The sequence below is a fragment of the Eutrigla gurnardus genome (assembly GCF_963514095.1).
Source record: "Eutrigla gurnardus genome assembly, chromosome: 7".
NCBI lineage: Eukaryota > Metazoa > Chordata > Actinopteri > Perciformes > Triglidae > Eutrigla > Eutrigla gurnardus.
Window position 1 is genome coordinate 25,035,904 of NC_139921.1, and position 25,183 is coordinate 25,061,086.

Here is a 25,183-nt window from a genome sequence, read left to right on the forward strand (position 1 = left end):
TCTTCGTTGGGTTTAGCGGCAGCCGTCGCGCTGCTGCCTCCTGCTGGACAGAGTGGCCTCCTGCAGGAGCGTCACCTCCTCCACCATGTATGATGATGAACTCGTCCAGAAACACATCAGACTTTAGTAGATTATACTACATCGTGTTATATTACACTATACCATATTGTACTATAATAATACTGTTAACATTGTTATGTGACATCTGTGTATTAACACATGTACATACACATGCATTCCATACAATTCTGCATAATGAGTACTTTTACTTTGATGCCAATACTTCTGTACCTTTTGTGTAATTTGTAGAATTAGGAGATTCATACAAACACACAGATTTAGACACATAATGAAGGATGAAGATGCCAAGACAGTAAACCATTAAAAGTTGGAGTGTATTTATTAATCTAATAATAATAATAATAATACCCAGAATGCAGGGTAACCTTCTGTCAGTCCAACGGAACCCATTGCAGAGAATAATCAGTTAGAAAAATATCTTTCGCCACCAGTCGTTTTTTAATAACTTAATTAACTACCCACCCCCCAAAAATATAAACAACAATAAATGAGGTGTTTCGACAGCAAAGTTTTAAATCAAAGGAACATTTGAAGATGAATTAACCCTGAGTTTTATTCATCAAACTGTTTTAGTCAGATATTTTAAAGCCAAACACAACGAACCGCAAATGCCTGTTGATGCCGAGACGCAACATTTTAGTGAAAATATTTCAACTTGACCAAGAAATTCTCATGACGCTGCATCTCAACAGCCAATCAGCTTTGAGGCTGTCCTCCTGAATCTCAAATAGAGGAGCAAATGTTGTCTCCTGGGGGTCTAGATAGTAGCTCACATTACTCCAGAGACCAGACCAGACTATGTGGAGGAACCAGAGACTGTCTGTGGTCCAAACAACAAGGTCTCTGCTGTATTTATGTCTAGATGACCTTATTTGGAGTGTCGATGGAGCAGCTACAATGTTAGGGTAGCCTAGCACCCATCAACCAGACTCCATTCAGAAGTAGTTATCTTGTGGTCTTGCAGACAGACCTAACAAAGCATGACTCAGCACTTTTTATTGATCACCATCATTATGGAGTTATTTCAGCATCCTTTTCATCTGGTTATTGATATTTAATCACAGATCAATACTTTATTCTGGTTCCTCCAGCTGTGATGAACCAGCCCACGTGGGTCTAGCTAGATCCAGTGAATACAGCTTGGTGAACTCCACCGAGCACCTTTGGATGATGTCATGAACCCAGACAGGACGGAGTCTGGTTTCTCTGGTGGATCCGAAGATATTCTTCAACAGGGATTCTGGGAAATGTGGTCTAAATCCAGGGGGACATAAATGTCATAAAAGTGTGTGAACTCATTTATTTTCTTCTGGAACCATCTGTAGATTCTTTCCCGAAGCAGTAAAGCATTTTCTTTCTGTTTACTGTCAACATTCTATTAAAATATTATAAATGTAAATATCTACTACAGGAAAATAAAACATTTTTAAGGAAGTTGGACCACAAAAAAAAAAACTACAATTAATGGAAACACATCAGGACTTACAAGAGAAGAGAGGGATACTAAATGGTGAGACAGTGAGTATTGATCATGTTCTTCCTCGGGCATTAAAAGGCTTCCGTACATCCTCTACAACGCGGCACAAAGGAAAACGACAGCCGATTCCTACCTTTAAATATGACTTCCTTTTTATTAAAACAGCGGCTTGTTTCTGCGTCTGTCAACTGAAATGCACAGGTTTGAATTTGAACACTTTTAAAAAAACATTTGCAAAACGAAATAAGTAAATCAGTAAATAAGTAGAGGAACACTCTGGTGAAGCTGAGGTGATGCAGGAGGAGCTTCATACAATCTGATTATCAGCGGCAAAACAGACCGCGAGGAAACCAACAAAACAAACTGAAGTCACGTGTACGGGAGGGTTGGAGTTCTCTAACGGGTCCTCGTCACTTTGAGATGGAAATCAGGGTGTTTATTCATTTTCATCTTTCTGTCTCATCCCCGATAAAAACCCTTAAAAGACCCAGAATCACATTAAACTAGTCTCCACTTCATTCTTGTTGTCGCAGCTGCACGTGGTCCACCAAAGACCTTAGACTGATGTGGTCCACCAGAGACCTTAGACTGATGTGGTCCACCAGAGACCTGAGACTGAAGTGGTCCACCAGAGACCTTAGACTGAAGTCCTCCTTCAAATCTAGTCAGTTTAATCAGATCCTGAAACTGGCCATGTGATGTACGGAGGCCCGGAGCTGCCACGACGACGGATCAAATGTAGGAAAGAAAATAATATTTGAAAAAATTAGCTGAAAGACTTTTAAAGTCTCACGTAAGATAGAGGTCAAAATGATGTGATAGGAACTCAAAAATAGGATTTTAAAAATAATTATTAAATTTATTTAATTCAGAACGAAGCGAAGGTCATGAGAGAAAATCACAACGTTTCATACCAAAAAATAAAACTTTTTTTTAAAATTATGTTACAGTAAATCAAGATCATCAAATATATCGACTGATAACGAATAATTAATTCCAAATTTTGAAAGAAAGTATAAAATTAGGACACCGATTTTGAAAAATGCCACGATGGAAAACAAAAGTCGAGGCAAAGACGTGATTCAGATTCAGCTTCAGATTTGACGCCGGGCGGATTGTCACGAATACGTAAAAACTAAAAACACGTTGAAATAATAACTCGTATGAGATGTTTTTCACACTATTTCATTTCTATGATTCTAATGTTTTAATCCATGGCGTTTCCATGGCGATGCAAAAACGCGAAGACGTCTCTTTGTGCTTTTTAAAAAAAAATTAATCCTCAACGTGTTGTTTTTTTTATTAGTAGTAGAAATAAACATACTTTTACTTTTTTACAGCAGGGCGTGGCTCAAACCATCAACTCCTTCAAAATAAAATAAAAGCTGGATTTTTTAAAAATCTTAAGAATTTTTGGACAAACAAAAAACGAAATAAGGACCCCTGAACTAAAACTCCCATCCTCATTAAATCCCACAGAGATGAGACATGCCACCCCCCCCCCCCCCCCCCCCCCAAACATAAGAACAGAACATTAGACTTCCGAGACAGTTCTCTCCGTCTGATTTGTAGTTTAAGGTGACCGATGATCTCAGGTCGAGTCAAAGTCCCCTGAAAACTCTTATTTTGAAATACTAAAGAAGTTCAATGTCATCCGAACAGGAAGTCTTTTATTTTGAAAATATCCAGTCACAGATAGCTCCGGCCATATAATTGCGCGTCAAAGGAGCTTCCTGTCTGTGACGCCATCCAACATGGCTTCTTTTTTCTTTTTTTTTACCCAGAATGCTCTTTGTCATCAGAAGAAGAAAAAAAAAGTTTTCTCTGCATAATCGGAGCAGGAAGTGTTCATCACTTCTTTTCCATTTTATTTCCTCGGCCGTTAAGATGCTTGTGGTTTTGATTCCATGACAACGGCGGTCATGAGATGGAAAGCCATCTTTTCCCCGTGAGTCTGAAGGCACTTTGATGTCATGGCGGAGGGTGAAGCGTCCTCAGACGGACGTCACGATGACATCCCGCCGCCGACAGTGACCTCACAAGCCTGGTACAGTACTGTGGATCTGTGGGGTGGGGTGGGGGTGGGTGGGGGGGGGGGGGGGGGGGGGGTTGGGGTAGAAGGGGGCACATTCAAGCTTTTATTCCCTCTGTTCTGACTGAAGCGCCAGTTATTGTGCTTCGGGGCGCATAAACCAAAATGTCCGACTCCTAGCGCCTGGTGTCACAATGCTGTTAGCCTAGCATGTTGTTAGCTTAGCATAAAATCAAGATAGTTCCAACTCCAAATGATGAAGTATAACTTTATGTATATTTTTATTTAAAAAAAGTAAAATGTGTGACTTTTTCATTCCAGACGACTTGAAACGTTTCAGACGATAAAATGTATTTAAAAAAAAAAGAAAAAAAGTTGATAGTTTATAATCGAGTAATTTAGCCTAGCATGTCATTAGCCTAGCAAGCATGTTGTTGTGACCCTTTGACCTTTTGTGTCGGCCATGTTGGCAGGAAGTCGCTCTGACTGCATCTTTGGTTGTTTGGGGGGTGGGGGAGGGGGGGGTTGGGGGATTCGAGGAGTCAAAGGTCGCGTCATCCTGGAGAGAGGTGGCGGTGGGGGAGGGGTCACCTCTGCCGGCCAATCAGAGCCAGACTCAGAGTGAAGCAGAGCTGCCATATATGGGGTGCTGAGGGCGGAGCGAGCGACCTTAGATCTGTGGGGAAAGAGAGAGAGAGAGAGAGAGAGAGAGAGAGAGGAGGTGTTAGTCCACGAGGAGACCACAGACCGGTGAGGGGGTACACATGGACCTCCATGATCCCGTGTCTCTGAACTAGAACCACTAACGATTAAGGACTGATGGATGTTAGAGGTCAGACCACCACCGACCCCCCCAACAAGTCCTGCTGGATCCAGCAGTATCAGACTCAGCCTGTCTCAGTGTGAACCTGCTCTCATCTTCACTGATGGTGGACCCAACAGTCCTGGTGGTCTCTGGTGGTCTCTGGTGCTGGGCTGTGAGACCAGGTCCCACTAGAGGACGTCGGGTCCCTCATGGAGTCTCTTTGTGACTGTTTTGGTCAGAAACGTGAACACATGATCCTGCTGGAGGACTCCTCCTGGTCCTCCTCACAAAGGAGCAGATACTGGTCCTGGTGCTGGCTCCTGATCCAGCTCTCCTGGTCTAACTGAGGAGGAAGTCAGGTACTCACTGTTGGGGGGCGGGTTTTTACATTCGCCCTCCTCGATGGTGACATCATCGACGGCGATGTCCCCCTCGATTCCGCTGCCTCGGACGCCCTCCATCACCATCTAGCAGAGAGGGAGACAGGAAGCCGAGGGCGTCACATATGAGCTTTGAACTTTCTGTGTTTCCTGTGGCTCCTTCACAATAAAAGTCAGCTTGAGGGTTTTAATGTGAAGGAGTAGCAGGAGGAAATAAATCATCAGTTCAGAGATAAAAATAACTTTAAAAGGGGGCGGGGCATCACCAGGGCTGAAACCATCCGGCCAATCGATCCACAGAAAACCTAATCTGCAACTACATGACAAAAATAAGTGGATGTGGTCTGTAGCGGAGTGGGCGTGGTTTGTTGTAAAGTGGGCGTGGTCTATACCTGGAAGGCTGCCGTTGGGTGGATGTTGACCTTGGCTTGCCGCCAGCGGTCTCCTTGGTTACCGGTCAGACTCCAGACCGAGGTGTCCGTCACCGGTGGACCTTTCTGGCGCAGAAAGACGTTCAGAGCTCCTGCAGACGTAAACCAACAGGAGTCAGGTCTGCATCGTGATCCTGTATGACATCCTGGAGGCGGACCCGGTGCAGACTTACCGATGTGCTTGCCGTACATGTGGTAGTAGAAGGCGAAGCAGTAGGTGGGGCTGACGGAGGAGGACGAGGTCTTGGAGTTCATGTTGAAGGATGGCGACAGCAGCCGGGCCTTGTCCCCCTCCAGCCGGGGCCTCGAGGTCTCCACGTACATGTAGAACCCTACGGGACCACCACACCGGCCGGGGTCAAAGGTCAGCTCAGGCTAGGTCACACTTTACTTCATTGTACCGGATTATTTTACAAGAGCCGATCACAATGACAACAACGAGCCTCCAGGGGGCAGCAGAGAGGAACACTCATGTCTACGTTTCCACAGCGACGAGGTGAGAGGGGGGGGGCTACTCATGTTGTTAGAGTAGCATGAAATCAAAGATGGTGCCAACTCTTCTAGCATCTAGTGTCACAATGCTGTTAGCCTAGCATGTTCCTAGCTTAGCTCTGTGTGTGTGTACCCTGCTTGGACCCGTGGTGGTCTCTGCTGGGTCCGGTGTTGGGGGTGTACTTGGTGTCTGTGTGTGTGTGTGTGTACCCTGCTTGGACCCGTGGTGGTCTCTGCTGGGTCCGGTGTTGGGGGTGTACTTGGTGTCTGTGTGTGTGTGTGTGTGTACCCTGCTTGGACCCGTGGTGGTCTCTGCTGGGTCCGGTGTTGGGGGTGTACTTGGTGTCTGTGTGTGTGTGTGTGTGTACCCTGCTTGGACCCGTGGTGGTCTCTGCTGGGTCCAGTGTTGGGGGTGTACTTGGTGTCCCGGGTGGCAGCACTGTGACGTGTCCAGTCGAACTCGTCCGTTTTGTCCTGAGAGAACAAACACAGCGTCTCGTCCTCGAAGCCACACTGGAACTCCCCTACACACACACACACACACACACACACACACACACACATACACACATCAGAACACATGCACATTTTTAAATAAAATACACAAACGATGCTGAGGACGAGCATGTGTACTTACTGAGGTGAGGGTTAACGGGAGCTGTGGAGGGATAAAACACAACGTCGGTTTATTGGAGGTAAACAACACACACACACATGAACTTGACTGAAGATTGTGATTTTCGGTGTGTTTGTGTGAGTGTGTGTGTGTCCTGCAGGCCTGAACAAAGGAGGTGTGTTGTGTGATGTCACAGCATGTTAGCAGCGCTAGTTTTGAGTTTGTGCTACAGATCTGGGACAGTGTGTAGATGGGAAGCTACACACACACACACACACACACACACACACACACACACACACACACACACACACAGAGCTCCAGTTATCAGACTGGCGCAGCAGCCAGAACATTTATATATATATATATATAAATATAAAATACATAAATAAATAAAAATAATGATTATATATATGTGTGATTATATATATATATATATATATATATATATATATATATATAAATAATCACACATATATATAATAATTATTTTTTATTAATGTATTTTTTTAAAGAAAAATATTTATTATGTTGTGCTGTATAAGATACTCCAATTTCAATTTCAATTTCAATAAAAATTTGAATGAAAAAAAAACAAAAACAATATATATTTTATATTTTTCTTATATTTTAAATATATATATTTTCATATTTTTCGAATATATTTTTATATATTCGAGGATTATACACAAGGACTCAAGGACACGAAGACATAAGGAGGACAGGAGGACACAAGGACATGAGGACACAAGGACATGAGGACACGAGGACGAGGTGAACTGCGGCATCTTCATGTAGATAAGAGCGAACCAAAGAAGGTAAACAGGAAGTAGAGAGGAAAGGGGACGCCACCGCTGTATGTGATGATGCGCTCGGTGGCGTCGCCCTCGCCGTAGCGGGTGATGGGGGTGAGGCGGAGCAGGTAGGACTCCGGCTTCACCAGCTCTGTCAGGTTGTAGGTCAACAGCTCCCCCTTCTGGATGGTTCCCTCCATTGGAATCTCCTGCTCCCACCAGCGAGACTGACCCATCTGGAGAACCGTGGAGGGGGGGGGCACAACACAGCTTCTTCAGTTTCAACACTTTTACTCCTCCTCCTTTATCTCCCCCTCCCCCATCCCATCCTCCTCCATCTCCCCATTCTCCTCCTCCCCCATCTCATCCTCCTCTTCCTCCTCCATCTCATCCGCCTCCCTCTCTCCCTTCTCCTCCATCACCCCCTGCTCCATCATCATCTCCCTCCTCTTCTTCTTCTCCACTAAACTTTTCCTCGTCCTTATTTCTCCTCCAGTGTCTCTGCATCATCATCATCATCATCATCATCATCATCATCATCATCACCATCACCATCTTCTTATAATGTTTTTGTCCCATCAGCACTTTCTCTCTCTCTCTCTGCAGCACTCTGCACTGTATGAATGAAAAGACAGGCGGGTTGCCGTGGCAACAAGCCCCCCCTCCCTCTCTACCCCCTCTACAGCCAGGCTGATGCTGCGGGGGCTTCAGGTGCATCACGAAACATTTAATGTCATATTGTTGAACATTTAAAATCTTTTCCGCCTCTAATCAGCTTCTGTGAATATGACCGTTGTGTTGCCATGGTGACTGAATATAACAGGGGACTATTTTTAGCGGCGGATGAATCCGGAGCTCTTGTGAGTATTTTGTATGTGGGATGTCATAGTCCCAGTCCCCTGAAGGAGGAAGAGACGGGGGGGGGGGTTCTGGGGGGTTCTGACCTGCCGGATCCCAAGTCTGTAGGCCAGGATCCGGTCCACGGCGTTGGGCTCCATCTGCGTCCACTGCAGCTTGAAGCCGTACACCCGAGGCCTGTTCTGCCACAGGGCACCCTGGGTGTCGTAGTAGAACTCAGGAGCGTAGGCCTTCCCTGAGGACTCACAGGGTTCAGAGGTCAAACAGGGGTCAGAAGTCACACAGGGCTAGGACTCTGGATCAGTTTGTGATAGAGAGTCTAACCAAGTCTAAGACCATGATAGTCCAGGCGGACTCACCTGTGACCAGGAAGGTGCAGCGGCCCGCCCCCGCCTCGTTGGTGATGTCGCAGGTGTACTCGCCGTAGCCCTCCCGGTTCAGGGCCCGAACCAGGTAGCTGGTGTCGTCGCGCTGCTCATCGAACGTGCCGACGGTGAGGAGGCGGGCGCCCAGCTTCCACTCGTAGCGCAGCAGGCGGGCCGGGTGGGCTCGCAGCAGGCGGCAGCTGAGGCTGAACGCCCGGCCCAGTGCTTGGCGGATCTCCGTGAAGACCGGCTCCACGGTGGGGGGGACTGTTGGAGACAGGAAGTGGGACCGGGAGCGTTACTCATAGAATGTGTGATGTCATCCGTCAGCTGGACCTTTCCGTCATGTGCAGAGCAGAGAATCAGAAGATGTTTTTATCAGAGGAGACTCAGCTCCGTGAAGGTGACGGAGTCCAGGTCCAGGTCCAAGTCCAGGTCCAGGTCCAGGTCCAAGTCCAGGTCCAAGTCCAGGTCCAAGTCCAAGTCCAAGTCCAAGTCCAGGTCCAAGTCCAGGTCCAAGATGTATATGTGTGTGCGTGTATACATGTGTGTGTATATGTATGTGTGTGTATACGTATATAAATATTGTTATGGTATATATATGCGTGTGTGTGTGTTTGTGTGTGTGTGTGTGTTACCCACACTGCACCACCAGCTGGATCACAGCCTCTCTGGGTTTCACGTTGAAGCCGTTGTATTGGCTGGTCATGCAGCGGTAGGCCCCGCCCATCTCTCTGCTCACGTTGTTGATCCTCAGGACACCGTCATAGCTCTCCGTCTGCTCCGCGCCGTCCGGCATCAGAACTACTGCCGCCGCCGCCGCCGCCGTCGTCCCCCCCTCCTCCACCCGGGACCAGAGGAGGATGGGTTTGGGTTTCCCTGAGACCAGACACTGCAGGTCTACGGTGTCGCCCTCCTGGGCCACGAGGTGAGAGCGCCCCCTGGGGACGCTCAGCTCTGGAGGAACTGGAGAGACCACACATTTTGTTAAGTGGCGCCCTCGGAGTGGGGGAGCCCCCGGAGAGGGTGGAGCCTGGTTGCCACGGCGACTCACCTGTGGTGGAGGAGATGTTGACGTCAATGCTGATCTCGGGCGTGCCCCCATTCCTCAGCGACGCCACGCACGTGTACGTGCCGAAGTCGGTGAACTTGAGGTCGATGATGTCGAGGTTGGTGGCGCCCGGTGTGACGGCGGTGTCCGTGTGTGTGATGACCATCCGCTCGGAGCTCCGCAGCGGCCGGCCGTTCTTCAGCCAGCCAAACTGCAGCTCCTCGGGGGGCGTGGCCTCCACCTGGCAGCTGATCTTCACCTCGCGGCCGATCTGGATGTTGTCGTCGTTGTGGTAGGGGTCCGGTGTGATCCAGAACCGACCTTTACGAAGGCCTGGAGGTCAAGAGACGAGAGGGGGAAAGGTCAGGAAACTCAAAGACAGACAGCGACCCAGGAGACTGGCTCCTGGCCTCCTGTCAATGCTGCAGGACGGGTGGAGGAGGATGGGTGGAGGTCTGTAGTTCAAATCCCTTATCTGTGTGTAAACATGTGGAGCTGGTGAGCCGCTGATTGTCTTTATTCATTACAATTAAAGGCTCAGCGTGTGTGTGAGTGTGTGTATAACACTGCGTCAGTAAAAGGTCTGTTGCATAACTAGAGGTGGATACTCACACATGAAATGCACTGTACACACACTCTAACACACACATACACACACACACACACACACGGTCCATTAGCAGCAGTGTGTCAGACTGGGAGGATTGGTCGAGAGACCACTAACAAACATGAGAGAGTGAGAGAGAGAGGTGCATGATGGGAGTTAAATAAGTAAGGAGGAGGGCTGACAAGCTGCAAGGTCAGCATCTTACACACACCATCTTTTACACACACGCACACACACACACACACACACTCGCACACACACAGAGGTGACTCACACTTCTGAATAAAACAGAATAAATGACAAATTTTATTAAAAGGATGGTTCATCCTCTGGAGTCAAGCTGGGGTTAGCCTAGCTAAGCATAATAACCAGAAGTAGGAGGAAACTGCTAACCTAGCCTAGCATAATAACCAGAAGTAGGAGGAAACTGCTAGCCGAGCATAATGACTGGAAGTAGGGGGAAACTGCTAGCCGAGCATAATGACTTGTAGTAGGAGTAAACTGTTAGCCTAGCCTAGCATATTGACTGGAAGTAAGAGTAAACTGCTAGCCTAGCCTAGCATAATGACTGGGAGCAGGAGGAAGCAGCCAGCCTAGCTTAGCATAAAGACTCGAAGGACCCCCCTCCCCACATTTAACATTGTACACTAAGGGCTGGCTCAGGCTCGGCTTGGACCAGCCCTTCTGTTGTATCCACCTTTGTAAGTAGTAGTAATGACCAGTGGCGTGCACAGGTAGACACTAGGTGGTGCTAAAGCACCTGCCCTTGCCCTCTGGACCAAGCAAGTGCCCTTTTGAAAGTTCGTTTTTTTCACACAAAGAAACACGAGACAATCCGGTCAATTTACAAAATAAAAGCAGTGTGAACGCGCCTCAGTTGCCAAGCTGCAACTTGCATTTATTTGTCTCTGTTGTGAAGTAGCTGGTCTCAACGCCACACAGCTGGGCATAAATTATTGGCTGCTCACCTGCTTAACAAGCTAGACGCTACCCAAAATCAGTAATAGATATGACATGATGATGACCACCGGTAGAGTTTGTCATTGGTATCCTACAGCATGTGAATCTATCTGTATACTTACTTAAGATGAATATTTAGTAGGCTATTGTGTAGGTTTACATTAGGCTAGGCCTACATAATTAACACTTGCAGTAATGTATTTGCTAAATGACAAACAGGCAATACCCAATTGCTTGCAGAAAAAGTAGCCCTGTGCCTTGTTGAAATATAACCAAACAGTCTTATTCATATTGTTGGTCTCTTTTTATTTACCAATTGCAGCATAATGCCTAGAAAGGAGAGGATAAGAAGGGAAAAAGAAAGGGAGCTACAGCAGGCAGCCCAGGGGAGCAGCTCTCTGGGAAATAAAACAATAGCATATAACGTTCAACATGTGCCTGTAATGTTTATTTATTTTTTAAATCTCACACTGCTATAATAAGGCAGCCGTCAGTTCTACATGCCGCATAAAGTGCCCTTATTTTTCACTGAGCACCTGCCCCCCAAAATGTCTGTGCACGCCACTGGTAATGACTTACTGACTCACCTCCGCTACGAGGACTCACTGCTCCCCTACAAGGACGCACACCTCCGCTACGAGAATTCACCAGCGTTACGAGGACTCACCTCCTTTAACGAGGATTCACCTCCTTTAACGAGGACTCACCTCTGTTATGGGGAGGACTCACCTCCGCTATGAGGACACGCCTCCTTTAACGAGGACTCACCTCCGTTACAACGACTCACACCTCCAATATGAGGACTCATCTCCGTTATGAGGACTTCCAGCAGGTGAACAGGTGTTGTGGTTGGCGTGAGGACAGGTGTGTGCGGAGTGATGATGTCATACCTCGCACCAGGATGGTGGTGGATTTCTTTGCCGGGTTTCCCACGTTGTTGGACGCCACGCAGCTGTAGGTGCCGCCATCGTCCACGGAGACGGCGGGGATGGTCAGTGTGCCGCCGTTGACGACACTCCTCCTCGGGAGCTCCTCCCCCGCCGGCCTCACCCACAGCAGGGTGGGAGGGGGGTCTCCCCCTGAAGCCACGCAGACCAGCGTGATGGTCTCTCCCGGGTTCACCACCAGGGGGTCGTCCAGGAGCAGCTTGATGGAGGGAGGAGCTGCAAGGAAGAGAAGGATTATATATATATATATATATATATATACACACATACACATTTTTTTATTTCTGTTTGGTTTTAATTGGATTATTGATTTGGTTTTTGTTTCCATGACGACACAGCCAACTCCTTTAGAAAGCAACAGAAATATAATAAAAACAATGAAAACCAACCAATAAATAATCCAGTTAAGTAGCTCTTCACATTCAGACAAGGAGAACAGCAGCAGAACACAGAAATAATAATACCAATAATAACAATAATAATAATAATTATAACAACAAGGAGGAGATAAAAATAGCCGAGTCAACCTCCATTAAGCTGACATCATGTAAAACCCCCATCAGCCCCAGGGGCAGGGTGTGGGGGGACGGTCCGGGTCAGAGAGGAAGATGATTTATTTATGATTCATATTCGTCCTCCGACGATGCTACGCTGTAACCATGGAAACACAGTTCTGACAGGAAACAGGTGACGCATTCTGCATCAGACGAGTTAAAAAACCTTTCATTGTGTGTGTGTTTGAGTCTATACGTGTGTGTGTTTGTGTGTATATGTGTGTGTGTTACCTGTCCTGTTGTTCAGACTGAAGAGGGCGCTCTTGTCTCCGATGCCACAGACGCTCCTGACGGAGGAGATGCAGGTGTAGCCGGCGTAATCCTGAGGACGGAGATTCTTCAGCTTCAAGATCTTCGTCTCGCCCTGTAACACACACACACACACACACACACACACATTAGGAACAGCAGCTGGCGACCTGAGACCACACCCACCTGTCCCTCAAAGAGGCCACACCCTCAAAAGGGCCGACTTTGAACCTTAATATAATCAAGAGGCCTCATACAGTCGGTACTACTTGGAGTACCAATACCTGGTCCTTAAAGCTGCATCCATACATAATATAATATAATGAGTAAATATGAATAAGGTTTATCTACCTGTGTGAAGAAGGGCTCGTAGATCTCCACGCCGGCATCAGAGCCCTGCGTCAGCGCCTCCCTCCCTCTCCTCCAGGAGTAATGCACCGGAGGGTTGGAGTTGGCCACGCAGCGGAGAAACACCGTCCTCTCAAAGTAGAAATGCTCTTTCGACTCCCCCACACTCTGATGGACCGTTATCACCGGGTCATCCAGGTCTGAGGAGGAGGAGAGGAGGAGGTGGATGAGGAGGGGGGTAGGGGAGGAGGAGAGAGGAGGTGGAGAGAGGTTGGAGAGAAAACAGAATGAATGTGAAGAAGATGATGAGGAGAGTTGGAGTTTGGTTAAAAAGCCTTGGTGCCCTGAAGGTAGCACTCAGCCACGATGCGTTCAGGTGCATCTTAATCCCTGAAATCCTTGTAGAAACGTGCTCCAGGAGAGTACGGCTGTTACAAAACAACGCTTACTGCGAGCAGCACACATGAGAGACGTGGTAGAGAAACACCCGAGGACATGTCTGTACTAGGAGGACCCGTGTCCAGTCCTGATGCTGAGCTATTTATTTTCAGTCCTGATGCTAAGCTACCTGTGTCCAGTCCTGATGCTAAGCTACCCATGTCCAGTCCTGATGCTAAGCTACCTGTGTCCAGTCCTGATGCTAAGCTACCCATGTCCAGTCCTGATGCTAAGCTAACCTGTGTCCAGTCCTGATGCTAAGCTAACTATTTCCAGTCCTAATGCTAAGCTACCTGTGTCCAGTCCTGACGCTAAGCTAACTATTTGCAGTCCTAATGCTAAGCTACCCATGTCCAGTCCTGACGCTAAGCTACCTGTGTCCAGTCCTGATGCTAAGCTAACTATTTGCAGTCCTAATGCTAAGCTACCCATGTCCAGTCCTGATGCTAAGCTACATGTACATGTCTGTGTGTGTCCGTACAGTAGACGTCGACCCGGATGGACCGGATGGCGGGGGATCCCAGCCCGTTGTCAGCCTTGCAGTAGTAGCGCCCCCCCTGGTGGCGGCTGATGTTCCTGATCTTCAGAGTCTCGTTTTGCAGCGATGCTTCACCCTGACGGTCTGAAGCTCCGCCCGCCGTCTTCGTCCAACGAATCTGCATAAGGGGGGGGGGACAAGACTTATTAGGAAATGTAAATCCAACACGTGTGTGTGTGTGTGTGCGTGTGGAGAAGAAGGAGAGGAAGGACAAGAAGAAGAAGGAGAAGGAGGAGAGGAAGAAAAAGGAGAAGGAGGAGAAGAAGAGGAATGCTGAAGGACGTAGAAACTTTCACTGTGTGTGTGTGTGTGTGGCATCTGTCATCACCATCATCATCATCCTCATCTTCATCACTATCACCATCATCATTATCATCTTCATCCTCTCCTCCATCCATCTGTCTCTTTCAGGTCCTCAGATAGATTTTTGTTTTTATTATTATTTATTATTTTAGTGAGGAATCAGTAAAACAGTAGTCGCTCAGCGGCGCATGAAACATAAAAAGTTTGAAAATTGCGTGAGAGTCCTCCACAGAACCAGATTAGTGAGTTAGTTTCCATGGTAACCTGGAGGCTTGACTAACACCTGGAACAATCAGTACGTCCCATAACGTCCTTATGTAATGGAAACATCTAACAACATGACCAGCTGGCTATCCAGCACCTCCTCAAGGGACTCCTGGTTAGCCTAGCGCTAGCAGAGAGCTAAGGGAGGAGAAGAAGGGGGAGGAGAAGGAGCAGAAGGAGAACGAGACGAAGAAGAAGAAGAAGAAGAAGAAGAAGAAGAAGAAGGAGAAGGAGGAGGAGGAGGAGGAGAAGGAAGTGAAGAAGGAGACGGAGGAGAAGAAGGAAGAGAAGAAGGAGAACCGCAAGAAGAAGTATGAGAAGAAGGCGAAGGAAAAGGAGAAGATGAAGAAGAAGAAGAAGAAGAAGAAGAAGAAGAAGGAGGACGAGAAAGAGGAGGACAAGAAGGAGAAGAAGAAAATGAAGAGAAGTAGAAGGATAATGAAAAGGAGAAGAAGATGATGAAGAAGAAGGAGAATGAAAAGGAGAAGATGAAGAAGAAGGAGGATGAGGAGGAGGAGAAGAAGGATGAGGAGGAGGAGAGGAATGCAGAGGAAGCTGAGCTCTGCAGTGACGCAGGCAGAAAAATCAGTGTTCCACTGTGTGTGTGTGTGTGTGTGTGTGTGTGTGTGTGTGCCAGCAGCTGATCTATTTATAGCCTCAACAGAGTGACAGCAGAGACCATAGAAGAAGAAATAAGAGAGATGATGACGATGGAGAGAGGAGGAAGAGGAGGGACGCTGAAAAGAAGAAAGGAGGTAAAAGGATGAAGACATGTCGACTGTGTGTGTGTGTGTGTGCGTGTGTGTGGCAGGGTGTGTTAACTAGCTGCACCACACATGAGTTTTTATTCTGAAATCACTACTGGGAAATAAACACTACAGTGCACCAAAGCTTTAACTGAGTCCAAGATCCAGGTCTGGGTAGAGTCCAGACCAGTCTCTCCAGTATAAATACAGACCAGTCTCACCAGTCTAACTACAGACCAGTCTAATCAGTCTAACTACAGACCAGTCTCACCAGTATAAATACAGACCAGTCTCACCAGTCTAAATACAGACCAGTCTCACCAGTCTAACTACAGACCAGTCTCACCAGTCTAACTACAGACCAGTCTCACCAGTCTAAATACAGACCAGTCTCACCAGTCTAACTACAGACCAGTCTCACCAGTCTAACTACAGACCAGTCTCACCAGTATAAATACAGACCAGTCTAATCAGTCTAACTACAGACCAGTCTCACCAGTATAAATACAGATCAGTCTCACCAGTATAAACAATTGGCATCAGCTACTTCAAAATCAGCTGACTGATAACAGCAAATCACATACATGTGTTCCTGCTGCAGCCCCTCCCAGTGTTCCCAGTGGCTACCTGTGCTCCCAGTGGTTACCTGTGTTCCCATGGTTACCTGTGGGCGGGGGTGTCCCGTCACCAGACACTGCAGCTCCAGAGTCTCCTCCTCTCTGATAGTGTAGACTCGCTCGCTGTAGCGCTCCTCCTCCACGTTACAGGCCTGACCTGAGTGCACGATACGCACTGTAGGGGTCGCTGTGGACCAGAACCACAACACAGGATTACTCTCACACCTGGATCACACCTGGATCACACCTGCATCACACCTGATTCACACCTGGACCATACCTGCATCACACCTGATTCACATCTGGATCACACCTGGATCACACCCGAATCACACCTGAATCACACCTGATCACACCCGCTCCAGCTCCTTCACAGCAAAATACTTTCAGCTCATTCACAGTAAAAGACTTTCAGTTCCTTCACAATAAGAGACTGTCAGCTCCTTCACAGTAAAACACTTTCTGCTCCTTCACAATAAAAGGACTAAAATGCACAAATGCAAATATATATTTATATATTTGAATGTAAGCTGTTCATCAATCTACAGTCTAAGTACTGTCGCACTTGTGAAACCACCTGGAACCCCAGTAGGTCCCGGACTGAAACCAAATGGAACCCCAGGAGGTCCCGGACTGAAACCAAATGGAACCCCAGGAGGTCCCCTACTGAAACCACCTGGAAACAGGTCAGATTTGAGGCAAAACCCTGATGAACACAGTCTGTCTGAAACTTTTAACGTTGTGGAATTATAAAAGAGCATCAGAGATAAAGGTCAGGACATTTTTAATTCACAGGAGGAGGAAACGAGAGATGAGGAGGAAACGAAAGATGAGGAGGAAACGAAAGGGGAGGAGGAAACGAGAGAGGAGGAAACGAGAGGGGAGGAGGAGGTGCAGACAGTGATGAAAAGAGGTGTTGAGGTTCTTGTCCTACTTTTTCTCTCTTTTCTATTTTTAGATGCAACATTTTTCCCTCTTCGTCCTCTGATGACTTGCTGATGTTTCCTGCTGATGTCATTAAACCCCAGAACACACACACACACACACACACACACACACACACACACACACACACACACACACACACACACACACACACACACACACACACACACACACACACACACACACACACACACACACACACACACACACACACACACGACCCCTTGACGGCTTGATTCCTTCCCAGCATGCACTTCAATCAGAGGATCTGAAGAGGCCCAACACCTCGACACAACCAATGGAGGTTCACTAGAACCAGAGTGGAACCACAGTAGAACCAGAGTAGAACCGCAGTAGAACCAGAGTGGAAGAACCAGAAGTAAACTAGCGGCACAATAGAACCAGGATGTAATGTTAACGTGAGATGATTCATATTTATGAATATAAATGTGTGTATATAACTATGTTATATAGATATATATGTGGATATATACACACATCATGGTAGCATTCATAAATAATACGTTTTAGTTTTATCACCATGAAAGAAAACTTTGGGTCTGACCAGTTTAATGCTCTAATCTGTCCCTTTAAAGCTGCACGCGCACACACACACACACACACACACACACACACACACACACTCACACAGCCTCAGGCCTGTACAGTAGAGCAGTGAGTCTCAGAGGCAGCAGGAGCTTGCCCTGATTTAACACTGTGTGTGTGTGTGTGTGTGTGTGTGTGTGTGTGTGTGTGTGTGTGTGTGTGTGTGTGTGTGTGTGTGACTCATCCTCCAGCAGAGCTGCAGTCTCATCCAGAGTGTCTAACGTGTCTCTGCTGATAAATAAACAGAAATCAGCGTTTGTGCTTTCACAATACATATGAAAAACACCCAGCCTCCGTGAAGACCTGGACCACCGCCAGGACCATCTGGACCATCTGGACCAGGTCTGTTCCGAGTCATAAGAAGTCCAACGTGAGGGTACATTTACTCTGGTTTGAGCTGAAGCTGAACATCGAACCGTCGAGATTTTCACTTTTATCGTTCTCCGTTAAACTCTGGTACTTGGGAACCATGGCAACGTGTTCTGCACCGGGACCAGGATGTTGTTGAGGATCTTTTAGAGAGTCTAATAGAGTTGTTAATGTAAATAAATCAAAGGTTTAGCTGGACTATAAAGTCATGAAGGTCCAATCAGATCTATCACAGGGGAGTTGAAGTAGAACCAGAGTAGAACTGCAGTAGAACCTCAGGGGAGTTTAAGCAGACCCAGAGTGGAAGAACCAGAAGCAAACTAGAGGCACAACGGAACCAGTTTGTTGGAGGGAGAGAGAGAGAGAGAGGCAGAGATCTGACCCGAGACCAGTTCTGTATGCTGTAAAAACCACAAATCTGCTGAAATTCTCAGGTCTGGGGTCAGAGTTCATTCTGGGCTCAGAGCTGGAGAGGGAAGACGGACATGAACCTGAATATTAAAACCACTATCTGTCCCACATCCGGATCCGTCTACGTCTCACTCAGGCTCACGTCTCCGTACGCTGGTCTCAGGTCAGATTTAGCTCTACTGTTTAATTCATGTCAGAGGAAAGATTTTCTCTCTCTCTCCGTTATGTAAGCTCTCTCGCTCTATTTCCGGAGCGATGGATTTCTCGGAGGAAGCTGCCGAGTCAGTAGGGTGGCTAAAAATAACAGCCAACATCTGATTGGCCGAGCACGGGCTTCTTCTGCATACGTAATGAGGCGGTGGGGGGGAAGGATGAATGAAGTCCACGCTGCTCAGTGACGTGAAAGCTTGATGGTGATTGGCCAGTTTGGACGTCATCGACATGCGTCACAGGAAGGACCAATCACTGTGGAGCAGCACGGTGTCCCCCTCTCTGATTGGTCGCTTGGGGTGATGACGTCGGCCAGCACAAATACTGTATTTTAGAGGGCTCCTTCTGGAAATCCTTCAGGAGGGTCCAGAGGTTCTTTAAAGAGGCTCTATGGGGTCTTCAGGGGTCATAGTAGTCTAGTAGCTTCTAGTCTAGTAGCTACTAGACAGCCTTTAGATTTTCAGTTCAGTTTTCAGAGATCTTTATTTAGAAAAGATATTAGGGGTCCAGCTGTCCTTGAAGACAGGGTGCTCCAGGAGCTATTGGAGATCTTTGGGTAGTCCCTGAGGAGACGCTCTAGTCATCCTCCAGGGTGTTCCAGGAAAAGATTCAGGTTTCTGAAGGAGGTTCCAGGTATTCTTGTGGAGGTTAGGATCCTTAAAGAGGGTCCATGGGATCTCAAGAAGGTTCCAGAGGTCCTTGAGAAGGTCACTGAGGTCCTGAAGGCAGTGCCAGGCGTTGCTAATGACGTCCTGTAGGTCTTGTTACCAGCTCCAGTCATTATTAAGGTTCTGGTGGTAGGTGCCTGCCAACTGTCCTTGAGGAGGTCCCTGGGTTTGAAGGTGTCAGATGTCCATGAAAAAGATCCAGGGTCTCCTGGAGCAGGTTCCAGGGTTTCCTGGAGGAGGTTCGAGTTTCCAGGGTTCCCTGGAGGAGCATCTAGAAGTTCCTGCGATTCTAAATGTACTTGAAGATCTTGTAGAGGCCTTGAGAAGTTTCCAGGGGGTCCTTCTGGAGGTTTCAGAGATCCTTGAGTAGATTCCAGGAGCCCTTGAGTAAGTTGACTGTGGCCTAATGTGAGCGTCGGCACTGTTGCAATGGTTACCTCCAGTTTGATTCAGAACAGTTGTCAAAATGTTAACCCAAAAGGTGTCGGGAGGTGATTCTGACAGCCAATCAGAGAGCAGCATTCTATGAGGTCACAGTATGACTGACAGTCATGTGACTGACCGTGTATTATAATAACAATAATGATGCTCATATCGGTACCACACATCATAACAGGAAACATTGTCACCATGACGTCCTGCTGCAATCACACGAGGACACGTGGACGGGCGTGCACAAGCGTGATGAGTGTGCACGAGTGTGAGGAGCGTGCACATTGGTCTCCAGGGAGGGACAGATGTGAGAGTGAAGTGCTCAGACAGGAAACAGCTGGAGGAGGATGATGCACAGTCAGCAGGGAGAGAGCGGCGTCCGGCTAAAGTCATCGTTTTAAGTGAAGAGATGACATCACTGGAGCAGTTCTCTGTCATCCAATCAGATCAGCTGAGAGCTGTGGGGGGGGGGGGGGGGGAGCTTCAGGACGTGTTTACAGTGGAGAGAGTGACAAACAGCAGCCGGTCGGGTGACTGACAGCTGATTCTGTGGTTGCCTAGCAACACCACAGAGATGTGATGGAGCATCAGCTGTGACAGCTGAGCGGGTCGAAGGTTGAATTCCATCCGAGGCTCAACAAGGGGAGAGAGAGGCACTGACGTTATCTATAATCAATAAATAGTATTGTATGAAGTGTTGGGCCTGAAGATGATCCACAGGGAGGAATACAGTAATCCATAGAAAGGCTGCTCATGGTCTCCAGAGGATGACTCGGGGGGACGCTCAGATTTAAACCTGAGTTCAGACCCAGAGCCAAGATGGAGACAGGTTTGGTCCTGGAACTGGCTAGGACCCGGCTGTGTCCTGGACCTGGCTGGGCCCTGGTCCTCGCTGGGTCCTGGTCCTGCGTGTGGATGAAGCTTACATAATCTCACTGTACTGGTGTTGTTCTCCAGCGTGGCCTTAATCCCTCTCGGGGACCGCCGCTCCCCAAGGTGGGCCGATGAGCCGCCACCACGGTGCTGCACACCAGCACTCCTCCTATAATCCCCGTCGCCATGGAAACCATCAGCTGATGCTGAAAGCATGCACATCTGTCCTTCACCTTCACACACATCAGAACACGTTCTTGTTTTGCTCCCATTAAGTTTCCTCCTCTTGTCCTCTTTTCTCCTCCTCTCCTCCTCCTCTTGTCTCCTCCTCCAGAGACCAGACCAGACTATGTGGAGACACCAGAGACTGTCTGTGGTCCCCCAGAGGTCTAGATAGTAGCTCACATGAGTCCAGAGACCAAATCAGACTATGTAGAGGGACCAGAGACTGTCTGTGGTCCAAACAACAAGGTCTTTGCTGTATTTATGTCTAGATGACCTTATTTGGAGTGTTGATGGAGCAGCTACAATGTTAGCGTAGCCTAGCACCCATCAAGCAGACTCCATTCAGAAAACCAGCGTTTTAAAAGTAGTTATCTTGTGGTCTTGCAGACAGACCTAACAAAGCATGACTCAGCACTTTTTACTGATCACCATCATCCTTTTCATCTGGTTATTGATATTAAATCAGCGATAAATAGTTTATTCTGGTTCCTCCAGCTGTGGTGATCCAGCCCACGTGGGTCTTGCTAGATCCAGTGAATCCATCTTGGTAAAATCCACGAGCACCTCTGGATGATGTCATGACCCCAGCTTTTACAGCCAATCTTGTTCCTCCTCATCCTCCTCCTCCTCCTCCTCTAAGCAGCTGGTCGGCAGGAAATAGGAGGCGGTCCAACAGCGCTGCCAGTAATCTGCCATGCTCCATCCTCATTAGCACACATTAACACTTATTAACACAGTAAACCCACAGCTAATGGGTTGATAAACACAGTGGCGGGGGGGGGGGGGGGGGGTGCGTAAATGGCGGCATGAACGGAGTTTCCTGTCTGCGAGGAAACAGCTGGGAGAGGAGGAGGTAATTAAAAAACAGTTATAATGAATCCCAGTTTCCCAGAGAAGGTAACAAGAGCAGGTTAGATATGGAGTTGATGATGTCATCAGTTAATGATGTCATCAGGAGGAAAGTATGCAGATCTGGTTTCTGTAGGGGGCCCTGCAGTGTCCAGGCGGCCCGTAGTTGAGTGAGTAGCAGACTGACCTTCTCCATCCAAACTAGCTCCGACTGCCAAGGAGGGTCTACGAGGCGTTACCTGGGCCAGCATGGCTGTGAGATCACATCAGTATCATAGCAACGCATCAAACAACACGTGATGGCGGAGTCAACAACAACAACAACACCACCACCACCACTCACTGACTGCAGGCTGCATCATGATGAGGAGGCAGCCTGCAGATCACATGACCGCCTGTGACGATGTGATGAACTGATGACTGGAAGAGAAGATCTACTCCAACACACTGAGGAGCAGGCGAGAGGTGGAGGGAGACGGGGTGGAGGGAGACGGGGTGGAGGGAGATCGGCATGTAGACTGGTGGAGCCGGGATTCGATACCACCAATCTCCCGATTCTCGCTCTACCTCTGAGCCACAGCCGCCTGCGTTGGTGTCGTTGTCTGAAGCTAACGGTGGCTAACGTACGTGTACGTAGTTATTGTTGAATTGTAGTCGTTTAAAAACAACTTGATGAGCAGAAACTCAGGAAGTTTTTCTCCGTCAGCGTCTCTCTCTATCAAGCCTCCATGTTCATCCTGTAAAACACAGGCACAGATGTTGCACCCTAATCCCTCCCCTCCCTCCCTCATTGGTTAGAGCTGAGGCTGGATGAGCTCAGAGACGTCAGCACACTGAACTGTGATGTAAGTAACAGTGTGTGTGATGTAATACGCCTCCTCTGCCTCTGATCTGTGAAATATAAGATTACAGATAATCTGAGTGCTGACATCACACAGGACACGCTGTCACCATGCTGCCATCACGCCGCTGCCATTATGCCGCTGTCACCACGCCGCTGTCACCGCACCGCTGTCTGTCACCACGCCGTTGTCACCACGCCGTTGTCACCACGCCGTTGTCACCACGCAGCTGTCTGTCACCGCGCCGCTGTCTGTCACCGCGCCGCTGTCACCGCGCCGCTGTCACTGCGCCGATGTCTGTCACCATACCGCTGTCACCACGCAGCTGTCTGTCACCGCGCCGCTGTCACCGCGCCGCTGTCTGTCACCACACCGCTGTCCGTCACCACACCGCTGTCCGTCACCACACCGCTGTCCGTCACCGCGCCGCTGTCCGTCACCGCGCCGCTGTCACCACGCCGCTCTGTCACCACGCCGCTGTCTGTCACCACGCCGCTGTCTGTCACCACGCCGCTGTCACCACGCCACTGTCTGTCACCACGCCATTGTCACCACGCCGCTGTCTGTCACCACGCCGCTGTCACCACGCCGCTGTCACCACGCCGCTGTCACCACGCCGCTGTCACCACGCCATTGTCTGTCACCACGCCATTGTCTGTCACTACGCCATTGTCTGTCACCACGCCGTTGTCTGTCACCACGCCCCTGTCACCAGGGTCCGTATGGAGGCCTGCAGCCGCCAAACGTGTCGGTAACAATTAAAGGATCTTAGAGACCCAAGACTAGGACCCCCACGAAGACAAGGACTACCATGAAGACAAGGACCCCCACGAAGACAAGGACCCCCTCGAAGACAAGGACTACCATGAAATCAAGGACCCCCACAACGACAAGGACGACCAGAAAGACAAGGACCCCCATGAAGACAAAGATGGCCATGAAGACAAGGCCTTGACGCTAGAGGTGTAACGATTCATTCGATTAATCGATTAATCGATAGTCAGTCCTATAGATTCTACTAAATCGATCTGCTAAAATAAATAAATAGAATGAATCGTTTTGGCTTCACCAATAATTGATATAAATGCATTTAATCGGATGAATCCTGATTCGTGATAATGTTCAAAATAACTGAGCAATGTTTAATTACATTTTTGTATTAAGCATAAAATATTATGCAGGACTACTTCTTTCTAGAATAATTATATATATTTTTTTCTAGAATAATTATATATATATTATATAGTTATTTTTCACATTTCAGAAGAATACAGATAGTCTCATTTGCATTATTGCATGTTTATTTCATGGATATAGAATTTTGGTTACAATTTACAGAATCGAATCGAATCGAATCGTTACAAAAAAAAAAAATCGTCCTTGAATCGAATCGCCAACTACTGTATCGTTAATCGAATCGATTCGCTGTGAAGCCAAAGATTCACACCCCTACTTGACGCTCATGATGGGGATCAGTAAAAAGTACTGAGTCATGCTTTGTTAGGTCCGTCTGCAAGACCACAAGATAACTACTTTTAAAACGCTGGTTTTCTGAATGGAGTCTGGTTGATAGGTGCTAGGCTACGCTAACATTGTAGCTGCTCCATCAACACTCCAAATAAGGTCATCTACACATAAATACAGCAGAGACCTTGTTGTTTGGACCACAGACAGTCTCTGGTTTCTCCACATAGTCTGGTCTGGTCTCATGTGGTCTACTATCTAGACCTAACTCATCACAGAATATCATTGTTAGTTCCTGCAGAGATAATACCGTAAAAGCAGGTGTTTCATGTAATGAACTATGGTGGTCAGATGATTCGTGTGACGATGTGGAGGTGTCATTGTTATTGTTATGGTGGTCGCTCAGAGCTCATTTAAAGTCCCCCAGAGACCAGAGAGACCCAGTAGACCTACAGAGACCCTGTCCCATGGAGACACCCAGTCCCACGGAGACACAGTAGACCGGCGGGAACCCTGTAGACCTGCAGCTACACTGTAGTAAAGATAAACAGAGTCCCACAGAGACCCCCAGTCCTGAAGAGACCCTGTAGACCTGCAGAAACACTGAACTCCCACAGAGACCCTGCGGGACCGTTAAAGACGGGAACATGTGGGACCTGGTGGAGATCTAATGAAGACTTTCCCAGTCTGCTATCCACAGGTGTGAGTGTGTGTGTGTGTGTAGCAGCCTACCTGTTGTGCCTTCAGGCCAGGCACGGATGTAATATGACTGAACACACACACGTACACACATACACACACACTTAGCCTACACACTCGCTAAATCCCTGGCAAGGTCACGTCGGTGTGGGCGGTATTCCGGGTTAAAACCGGGTTCACATGGCGGTATTTAACGGATCCACATATCCGGACCATTACGACCCGGTGGGTGCGTGTGAGTGACGTCCTTACCGTACACGCCCTGGCCGTGCGCGCCCTGCAGGAAGCCGGTGAACAGCCACAGGAGCCCGAACACCAGACCCATCTTCACATCGTCCTCCGGCCGACTCGCCGCGTCTCTCCCACGGGGACGAGTCCGTCAGATCGGCCGCTCCTCCCGCGTCCCTCCGCACAGTACCCGGCCCGGTGACCGATTCTCATCCAACAGATCCAACTGTGTCCCCCCACCAGCACACCTCCACCACCACCACCACCCCCTCCCCCCTCCCAAAAAAACTCAGATCGGACAGGAGGGTCCGGTTGTGCTCATACCGGAGCTAACGTTAGCTTGGAGCGGTCAGCGGAGCCCCGGGAGAGGAGCCGGTGCCTCAGCCGCGTCTCCTTGGTGGTGACATTG

At 48.3% G+C, this 25,183-nt stretch overlaps 1 protein-coding gene across 1 annotated transcript; it reads right to left on the reverse strand.

Moving 5' to 3' along the window:
• Positions 1-1,656: 1,656 nt before the first annotated feature.
• LOC311016249 (MAM domain-containing glycosylphosphatidylinositol anchor protein 2-like) lies at positions 1,657-24,993 on the reverse strand. The gene is made up of 17 exons (XM_084013842.1): positions 24,799-24,993; positions 16,001-16,140; positions 13,967-14,141; positions 13,051-13,247; positions 12,682-12,814; positions 11,840-12,112; positions 9,386-9,715; positions 8,974-9,297; positions 8,326-8,598; positions 8,053-8,201; positions 7,167-7,344; positions 6,336-6,356; positions 6,067-6,222; positions 5,380-5,538; positions 5,168-5,298; positions 4,763-4,862; positions 1,657-4,266 (listed from the first exon to the last, which is right to left on the reverse strand). The coding sequence occupies exons 1-17, from the start codon at positions 24,869-24,871 to the stop codon at positions 4,178-4,180; spliced, it is 2,901 nt and encodes a 966-aa protein (XP_083869968.1). The 5' UTR covers positions 24,872-24,993; the 3' UTR covers positions 1,657-4,177.
• Between the last annotated feature and the right edge of the window lie 190 nt (positions 24,994-25,183).